The sequence below is a fragment of the Lissotriton vulgaris genome, chromosome 6 (genome assembly GCF_964263255.1).
Source record: "Lissotriton vulgaris chromosome 6, aLisVul1.2, whole genome shotgun sequence".
Classification (NCBI taxonomy): domain Eukaryota; kingdom Metazoa; phylum Chordata; class Amphibia; order Caudata; family Salamandridae; genus Lissotriton; species Lissotriton vulgaris.
In genome coordinates this window covers 159,285,113-159,295,375 of record NC_141694.1, presented here as the reverse complement: position 1 = coordinate 159,295,375, position 10,263 = coordinate 159,285,113, and the positions used below count along the sequence as shown (strand labels likewise).

The 10,263-nt window shown below is 39.8% G+C and overlaps 1 protein-coding gene across 1 annotated transcript; it reads left to right on the top strand.

Moving 5' to 3' along the window:
* The first annotated feature begins 3,005 nt into the window (after window positions 1-3,005).
* Window positions 3,006-9,814, top strand: LOC147706954 (interleukin-17F-like). Its single transcript, XM_086925600.1, has 3 exons — window positions 3,006-3,032; window positions 6,732-6,988; window positions 9,589-9,814. The coding sequence occupies exons 1-3, from the start codon at window positions 3,006-3,008 to the stop codon at window positions 9,812-9,814; spliced, it is 510 nt and encodes a 169-aa protein (XP_086781726.1).
* The last annotated feature ends 449 nt before the right edge of the window (window positions 9,815-10,263 follow it).

The following is a 10,263-nucleotide window of genomic DNA, read 5'->3' as shown; positions in this document are numbered from 1 at the left end:
TAGCCAATTCCTGAGGCATAAACGGAACTGTAGTAAAAAGGAGGATTATAAAAAACAAGCAGACGAATTGAGCCAAAAACTCAAAAAGAGAAACTACACTGCAAAAACAATATCAAAATGCAAAAAAAGAGCCTATAACCAACCCAGAGACTGCCTACTACAAAGCACACAAAAAGAACCCATCAAAGATCTCGTCACCTGTGTAACCACGTTCTGCCCTGCTACCTATGAGGTGCAAAAACTAATAAAGAAGAACTGGCAAATATTGACCTCTGGAACATTGAATTGGCCAAAGCCACGCTTTGCCAACAAAAGAACCAAGAACTTAAAAGACTTCCTGGTACACACCAGACCCAGGAAAACACTCCTAAAGTCTACGATCAGAGATGTACATATGATGCCAGTCACAGGACACTATCCATGTGGGACATGCGGAGTATGTAAGTTTACATCTAGCACCAAGACATTACAGTTAAATGACAAACTTAAATGGACTCAAAGGAGCCATACTAACTGTAACTCCTCGCACGTGATCTATATGATCACCTGTCCTTGCCAAAAGCAATATGTGGGCATGACTTGCCGGAAAGTCAAACTCCGCATAGGGGAACATCGGAGTAATGTAAGATTGAAAAAGAACTCAACAAAACTATGCACCCACTACATAGAAGCTGGACATACATGTGATGAGTTGAAGTGGACGGTACTAGAAATGCTTGAAATCAAGGATCAAAACGCAGAACAAATTCTTTTTAATAAAGAACAAAGATGGGTTGATCGCTTAAAGACAGATGAAATAGGAATGAATGACCACATTCCGTGGAATCAACTTAACTAAAGAGATCTCCATCTTGCCTAATGAACACCAGGTATCTCTGATCCTGAGATGCACGAGCAGGTTCCGTAATCCCCTCACGCCTATTCTGTTTAGCGGCCTAAAAAACTACAACAACTGGTCCTTTTTTTGTGTTGTTGGCCTATAAATAACCAGCAATTCATGACCCGCCCACAACCAGGGGCAGAGTCAGCACAAGGCCCACAGACTGGTGCCGCATGGGTAAGAATGGCGTTCTTAGAGTTCTCCAGAAGAAATAAGGTAAGGTGACGACCTATACTAACCTGAATGAATGTACATTATCCCGAATACAGAGTAAATCCAGATGCGACTCTGATTCCCTGTTGGATACCACACCTCTGAAAACACCAGGTACCTTATGGGTTTTCGTTGGGGTGTGCATGAAGTTGGTAACACAAACCACATATGTTGTAAACCCCTCTAGTAAAACCCAGGTCTCCTTACACCGAGTCTCACTGCACATGCGAGTCGTTCTCTTGTATAACGTTTCACCAGTTGTGTATAGACTTGTACTCGGCGATATGTATAGTCACTATGCCGCTTTACCTCTAAATCTTATCCGTCACAAAAATCACCTCTATTTTTGGAACTCCACACCTTACCCTGTACAAAAGTCCTCAAAGCCATTTAGCCTGGAAGTATCCACCCATGAATTTTCTCCTATGTACTCTCTTTTCGAGAGCTAAGCCACAATTAGGTTTACTCCTCGTTTCAGCATTTAGTAATGCTAATTTGTGTTTTGTCTGCCTTTACCCAGTTAATGCACTGTTGACACAATGACCGTGTTGGTTTCTTTCACAGATCGGAAATTCCGTTGTGTTACTCTCACCATACACATAAAGGGTGTATGTGCCATATATGTTTAAGTGTTTGTTCTCTGTCCTGACGAAAGCTCCATTGACCCTCTGTGGGCCGGAAGAGCTGAAACATGTCGACTTCTGTTAAACAGTGATATGGTAGTTCAGTAACCCAACTACCGCTATATCCAAAACCTTTTTAAATACTAATGACTAGTCATTTTTCAGATTAAAACCAAGTCCTCTAGGCTAAGTCATTACGTTTTTAAATATTTTGTTTTTCATTTCTGGACACTTCTGTATACACCAGAAGTAGCCTCGGGTGAGGCAGGCATGCTGCACGTTACTCGTTGATCCGATGACTATGCCAAGACTCCTGATGGGGCGGATGAAAAGATATACCGCTATAACAACTCCAGGATGTCTATGAGGGTCTTCGATAAAAACTAATGGTTTTTACAGATACAAGTGTCCATTCTCTTTTGATTAATAGCTATCAGTTAAGGGGAAACGAATGGACTTCCTATCCTCTTCCCTTCTTTTGATTTGATATAAGGTAGAATGGTATAGACAATAGCATAACAATAAGAGATAAATATTTTTCTAGGTGGAGCAAAAACATGATTGACAATCTCTGAAGAGGGCTTTCACCAAAAAGTCAAGGGCTAAAGGAGACTGACTCAAAGCTGACTCTGTATATTAGAAACAATTGACCTTTCAGAAAGCTACACTTTCAAGCAAGACCTAAAAGGTTCATAATTAATTAAACTGAACACAATTAAATTTTATAGTATAGCTAGCTGTTAAAAGGAACAACAAAGCTATTGTATTCAAGTAATGACACTTAGATTGTGTGATCAATATAGTGTAAATGTGAGACTCAAATGAAACTGTAGACAGTGAAAATAAATTTGCTAATTATCAAGCGATTAAAAGAATAATCTAGATCAGACTTGTTCTTAGAAAGGGTAACCAGGGGCATAGTCCTGAGAGAAGGCTTGAATCTTCTCTGCTGACATTGCTTTTTATTTTTTATTTTCCTTCATGTGATGGGAAATGAAAGCGCATAGAGGTAATGAGGTTAACTATCTTTTGTGATGCTTTTGGGTTATGTGGTGAGAGGCAGGTCTTTTTTATCGTATTCTAAAATTAAATATCTTGGCGGACATTTATCGGTAAATGGGTCAGCGCAGAAAATCTTTGTCATGCCGTGATTGCATGTGACTTTGAGTGAGCTGTGTGTGGGAGGACATGTGGGTTCTATAAGAGGGCGCGCACCAGGTCTGCACCATCACCGTGTCTCACAAGAGAAGCACTTTGCCAAGAGGAGCACCACAAGAAAACGACCAACCATGAAGTTTCAGAGAAGAATGCTGATGGTGAGTGACAAGGCCCAGGAGTCAATAAGAGGGTATCAGTAGGGGCAAACATCCTATAGTGTTCACATGTGTTATGGGTGATGGAAGAGAATAAGTCTTTGTACAATGTGTGCATTTTATTGATATAATGATCTTTCTCGTGGTGAGGTTTGATCGGGACAGAAATGATGACTGGAGTAGACATGGGGAGGGAGTCATGGTAGCCATGCTAAAGAATCGTAATTGCTGTTGATTTGAGCTTAGTCACAGAAAGGCGTAGAAAGGTCTACATCTGCTTCTGATGCAAAGACAGTGCACACAGCGTATAGGTAACATTTGTATGAAAGAAGGGAGTCACAAAATACCATAAAGAAACATTTTGAGGCATTCTTTAGAAATCTAAACACTCCAAAGACTGATCTTTTAGCAGTTAAGGCTTTTCAAGTAACAAATATGGAAATAAATTGTTGGTTGGGTGAAGTGGGAGTTCGAGCCCTCATGGTGTTGAAGCAAATAGGAAGCCGAGCAGCCAATTTGCTTTGGAATTTTTTTGGGGCTGGAAAGAGGCCCTTAACGTAACACATGTAGCGCATTGCCTTACTTTGCAATACATAGATGAACGGAGCATCCTACAGGTGATATTTGAGTGTTATCACACTACAACTCACAGCTTGCAATGCAAATCTCTATTTACTTAAATTGTTAGACAGGACTTTGTGCCAGCACTTCATTGATGCAGGAGCTAAGTAGGAGAAATCTTTTCATTTCTCCTAACTTTTCAGAAATTACATGTGAGCTGCAATGTAAAGGATTGTCGAATGTGTGAAAGGATTTAAACTTTGTCTAGGCTTAGTATTTTGTAGCGGTAGAGTCCCTTTCTAGTACACAACCCGGAGATACTCCTCCGGGGGTCGAATCCTGCGCTATATAAGAAAATAAATAAATAAATAAACCTATGCTAGACATTATGTTTGTGCATCAGTACTAGAGAAGAGAGCAGCAGCACCATATCTTACTGGATATAGCTCTGTGCTACTCTCTTCCCTTTGGAGCAATGAATCCAGTAACTTTTGTTGCTGTGCTGTCTTGCACTCCCTTTTAGTAAATTTACCCCATAGTAGTCTGCAGCGCAGTCAAACAATTATGTGAGCATCACTAGAGCTAATCTCTTCTGTTGGTTAGAGGACTAATGTGCCCACTGAAGGGGTCTGTGTTTGACCTCATGGTAACAGGTTCAAATCCTGTGGGGTCCATTCAGTCTTTCATCATTCTGTAGTAGATAAAAAGAGTACCATTGGGTAACAATAAACCTCTGTCATTAAGCGCCAAGATACCCTTCAGTGAACATGTGCTTTACAAATGCATGTTATGTTAGAGAGGGGCTTTGGCTCCATCCACATGTGGGGAGCCAGGAGTATGTTTTGATTAGGCAGAGGTTGTTTATTACCACAGAAAATTAGGTGGCCTCTAACAGCTGTAATCATTTTATTCCTCTAGATGCCTGTGATAGAACTTTCAGGGGCACACACTTGACATTGTAATGCTATTAAAGTGTCTTAAGTAACTAGATACTCTATGATATTTTCATCTGGCAAAAACACAGATGAGAGGTGAGCAGTCATTAACCTACTAAATGTTTAGATCAGGCTTGACAGTGCAACTGTCCCTAAACCACCTGTTACCCTAAACCATTTTTATTCTACAGTTCTTTGCTTCCACACAAATACATCTGCAATACCATGCAACTTACTGGTAATGTTTCACACTACCATACACCATTCCTTCAAAGCCAGACCTGTTGGCATTGCCAATGCTTGTTTACTATGTTGTGGGTTTAGAAATTCTAAAATCAACAAGGTTACATTGTTGGTTTTATTATATTGTGCACACATAGGTACACAAACATTTGGATTTGTTTTCCAAAAACGCAAATCCTGATAAACTCAATTTTTTTTACTAAGAGAAATTCAAATACGCATGTGTAGAAGTACTCTAACTCAGTGGACTTGTCTGCATGGGTAAGTCTGCCATCATCAAGAGGAGGAAAGGGGTGATAGCGGGCACTAGGGATTGACAGACCTGGATACTCTTGAGAAGATCCTCAAAGGTGGAACTTTGTGGCCATTCTCAAAAGATTTCTATCCCGTCTTCCACTTCGCACGCTCCTGGAATACTACCCCTGCAAAATGTCTGGATAGGTGCTTGCTTGTAATAAATGGGCGTGTAAGGTAAAGGGGGTTCGTTGGAGGAAAATGAGTTTCCCTACAAGAGAAAAAGAAAAATAATTTACATATGTGCATTTCCTGTACAGGTACTCATATGCAAAAGAGTAATGTAATGCTGTAACAGTCCTCACAGAAATCTGCTGCTTTTCATGGTTTCTTTGCCTACTTCACAGATATGAGGAATGTTACAAGGAACAGATTTACGACTTTTGAAAAAAATTTTGTAAATCAGTCTTGTGCTCGCTTGTCAAATAAGTAAGTGGTAACATTATCAAAACCGGAACCACTAAGGGCCATATGTATCAAGCAAATTCGCATTCGCAAATGCCGAAATTCTCAGAATTTCGGCGTTTGCGAATGCGAATTTGCTAAATGGTTTTATTAAGGAAAATCTGGTACAAAACAAGGAATCACAAAATTTGCGATTCCTTATTTTGCAATTGCATTTAAGGAATCGCTAATTTTGCAATTCCTTAAATGCAATGTATGAAGCAAAAAAAAATGCAAATTGTCCTTAAGGAATCGCAAATTACCACCAACTTCAAGTTGGTGGTAATTTGGGAATTCCTTGAAAAATGCACATTTTTGCATTTTTCAAAGTGCCATGTGACACACACATACATGCCCTAAGGGCATGTATGTGCGCCACATGTGCACCCATGCTTATTTCAGGGGTGCAACAGGGTGTCCTTTGAACACCCCGACACCCTTGAAATTATTCTCAATTTGCGATTCTCAAATTGCGAATTGCGAATTGAAAAAAAACTTCCCATTCAATCCTGTGGGCCTCCTGGCCCATAGAAATGAATGGGAAAGTATTCCTTAATTGCGATTCGCAATTTGCTAATCGCAATTAAGGAATACTAAGAATTCGCAAAAAAATTGTGAATTTGTACATACATCCCAATTTGCGATTCTGAAATAGCGATTTTTAAAAAATCACTATTTCAGAATTGCAAATCAGGTTGATGATACATATGGACCTTAGATCCTATTTCCTCTTGTTACCTTTTTTAACCTCAGTAATCCCCTTCTTCCGTCTGTGGTTGACATTGAACTGCAAATTGTTTTCTGTTTCTTTTTATTTACTTGTTCTTCCTTTTAAATTTTCATTGCATACTTGCATCTGTATTTTACCAGTGCAAGATTATAGAATAAATGATTATTTCATAATAGGAAATATAAATATATGCATATATGCATATAAGCAAATCTACTGCGTATATGTGAGTTCCTTTCCCAAAACGATGCACAAATTACCAACTATCCAGTGAGTTGTAAGGTATATACTAGTAGTATCCATATAGTGGAGTAAGTGGTTATTAGCCCAGAATGTACAGTGTTACCCATTTTGTTTCCGCTCTCGGACCACAACACATACAGTACATGGAGACACTAAGTAATGGTATTAAGTTTTCATCGCTTGTTAGAACCGCACACGTAAATGTCTACAACACCTTGACTTATATTTCCCCAACTTAATTTCTTTCTGAAGACATTGGCCCTTCTGGTCGTGGTGGCCCACACAGCAGCCTCCGAAACTGGAACAGGACGTCAGAGGAAGGGCAGAAGTCCCAGTGTCGGAGTTATCGCAAAAATACTAGGCCTGCAGGCTCACGAGCAAAAGGAAAAATGTCCCACCCGCAAGTCTGACACGTACTACCAAGTGAGGGTTAGCTCGAGAGTGCCTGTGCATCAGTCGGAACTCATGGGTGATATTAAAAACCGATCTATCTGCCCATGGACATACAGGTGAGTTTAGTCCACAACGTATTCCTTTTCAACAAATAACCCCTTGTTTCTGAGGCATAAATTTGGAGTGATATGAAAAATCCATGCCCATCACCTAGAAACCATAATCATGCATATTATCAAGAAAACAATAATCATGAATTTTAGGGGTGGTAGATATGGTGAACCAGATGTGACCTACAGAGTGTATATGGGCGAGACTTAGAACCCTCCCGCCGAAATACAAGGATCCATGGTGACAGAGATAATAAAAGAAAACTTGTGTTGATTGCTTCTTGGAAATGGGGAAGCGAAATTGAATGTCAATTAATGACATGGACAATATACTTCTGCTAGGTGGTTTGGGGATCTAGTCAATTGCAAACTTACTTCAGATTTCATATATATTATTATTTAAATCTGAATATTTTTTTCTTCAGGATTATTTTTTTATGTATATTTTTGTTTCCTCCACCAATGTAAAATGATATCAAAGTCCTACTTTGTGAACTCTGCATACACATTGTAATTCCTTTTTTTACATATCTACCCTATCCCCATATCAGGATATTAAATCATATTTTTGTGATAAAACTAACATTACTACAGTAGAGGACAATGCCCCACGTGCAACATAATGACTATCTCTCTCATTATAAACTGGTAAACAGCCATTACAACGTGGCTATTATCAGGTATTCCCATTATAACGCGGCCTTTAAAACACAGGAATCGTTACCACACATAACCATTACCACGCAAGACTTTACAATGCATATTCTTTTACCACACATGCCTTTACTACAAATGTCATTATAAAGTTGTGAATGGTAAAGGAATATGCATTTTAACTATAAGTTACAATGGAATGCGTGGTTCTGTCATACATCCATATAAACTTGTCTTTCTTATTATTTACTATCTTCGGATAGGTCAGTCTCTCTGCTTGTAAAGTAGAAAAGCAGTGCCACTGATTGGTCAGAGGACTAATATCAGAAGAGCATCATCTGTTAGGGAAGGACAGCTGCCCTGGCTTCCAGTCTTGCAGCCCTTAAAGATATTTAACACTACTTATATGATTGTAATTTGAAATTAAAGTGGGATGGGGTTCACAGATATAATGGTATTGCAGTCTCCATTGGGTTTTATATAAGTAGTGATTCTTTTAGCAAAAGTCAATGAAGTGTGAGCTGCAATGATTTGTCAAGGCTATAATCCATGAGACAAAAAACGATTGTTAAAATTGTGCTATCATACTATTTCAATCTTCCGCTGTAATTTTACCGGAGGCGCACATTAGTTTGACCTTAAGAATATCATGTACATAAGGTAAAGTTTTGCATATTTTGAGGTACTGTCCCTCCTCTCTGTATATAATCGATAATTGCACACATTTTCAGTGAAATGGCCCATGTCATCATGTTGTGCAGGTGCTAATTATTTTGCAGTTGAGTTAAGACTGCAGATGTGTTGGTTCTCCTTCAGGATTGGGTTGGTGTGTCCTCAAACCACCCTCAAATTCTGAGATAAAGTAATAAGCTTTTTAAAGAACATGAAAGCCTTGAACAGAGTTTTCACACTATACGAGCATTAAACAAAAAAGCCGCAACCCCTTTAAAAATGAAATTTAAAAAAAAGAATAACTTCAATCAGAGTTAGTAGCCCCATTTCAAGTAGGCACGTTTTTATGGTGGTGGCAACTAAACGTTTGCTGTACAACCTCTAGTTCTTCTACAGCTGATGACAGAAAATGAGCTATCTTTTAGCATCCTGTTAGATAATGGACTGAAGTTTCATTCGATGGCGATGCTCGGGTAGGAGCCAGTGCATGCTAGTCTCTTTTTAAGCCACTTTTTAACACTGTTCTCAAGCTCTCCATCCAAACATTTCATTCAAACTAGTGTCTTTAAGGGTGTTGGTTAGCCTTGAGCACTGCACAGGAAGGCTCACCAACTTACTTATTGGCCTGTCATTTTTCTTTGTGACCTGGGTAGCCCTGGAATCAGAAAGGGTAGAATGCATGTAAGACTCAAAGTGCATGGTCATGGTTCCTCTGGGTGCCTGTGAAAGTGTGGTGCGCAACTGCAGAACACCAAAAACGATGCATGTGGGTCAACCTAAACTGCCACAGTCTGGGGGATTTCTTTCTTCGACTGATACAATTATGATAAATTGTTTAATGAGCAGTCTTCATGGGTCTCAAACCTACTTTATCAAGAACAATTTATCCAATTATTTTCATTCCCCTGTCTTCCATCCTTCCTAATGGCCCAAATACCCTCATCAGTCTTCTCCACTACCCAGTCCACCATAACCGCCACCACCACCCTCACCCTCCGCACTCTCTGTAGCCACTCTGTTGTGATACTCTAAAATGTGCCCTATGCAGAGCATATTTGGTTACGTGCTGGCAAGTCATCGCTGGCTATCTTTTTAGATAGAAGCATGTTCTTAAAGATAGAGTAGCTCTAGCCACCCCCCTTACCCTCCCCCCCCCCACCCCCCATTCTTGCTTCATTTCAGTCAGTGGTACTGTGCTATTTTCTTCTTTGAATCTGGTAATAGGTGTTGGTGAAGGATGGTCCACAAACTGCATTAATGACTTGATTGTTTATTTACAGGTCAGACATAGACAACCAGAGGTACCCTACGCATGTATCTCAGGCGGTATGCGCTGATAGCTGCGGAGGCTTCGATTTGAACCCAGTCGAAATCAAGCACCAGATCTTGGTCCTGCGGAAAGAACCGAAAAGCTGCACCTTTACACTGGAAACAATGACCGTTGTAGTGGGATGCACCTGCGTCACGCCCAACAGCATAACGATGGACGATGGACATCCTCATTAAAATTATGTTCTCAAAAGTGTGGAAAGTGGGCAAAGAACAATGGCCAATAAAAGCTGCAGGAATAGTGCAAGCATTGGGGATGGGGTGGATGGGGGATTCCAATAAGCTTCATGAAAATTGGAGACACACAAAAAATAGATGTTTGTTATATCAGCTTTAATATACGGATGGGTTTGGAGGCCTGCATCAAAAATCATTATCCCTTAGATGAAAGGAAATTGACACAAATAGTAATGTAAAAACAACAACACCACATCTTGCAGCAGGAAGCAACACACAAGTAATTCCGTTTTTTTCCTATTTCAAGCATTGACAAGCCAGTATAAAACCTGCATTAATAATGTCATCTCTGGGCTCTGGCTCCTGAAATCCCTTGCCTTGGGTGTGTCAGCAGCATCTCAAGATAGTGTGACAGGACTTAAATACATTGAGGCCAGTTGTGATTCTTC

What these genes read in the sequence shown, in the direction of transcription:
- LOC147706954 (XM_086925600.1), top strand. Translation starts at nt 3,006, where the DNA reads ATGAAGTTTCAGAGAAGAATGCTGATG. An exon ending in TTCAGAGAAGAATGCTGATG is followed by an intron (nt 3,033 to 6,731) that starts GTGAGTGACAAG and finishes TTCTTTCTGAAG; the next exon opens with ACATTGGCCCTTCTGGTCGT. An exon ending in ATCTGCCCATGGACATACAG is followed by an intron (nt 6,989 to 9,588) that starts GTGAGTTTAGTC and finishes GTTTATTTACAG; the next exon opens with GTCAGACATAGACAACCAGA.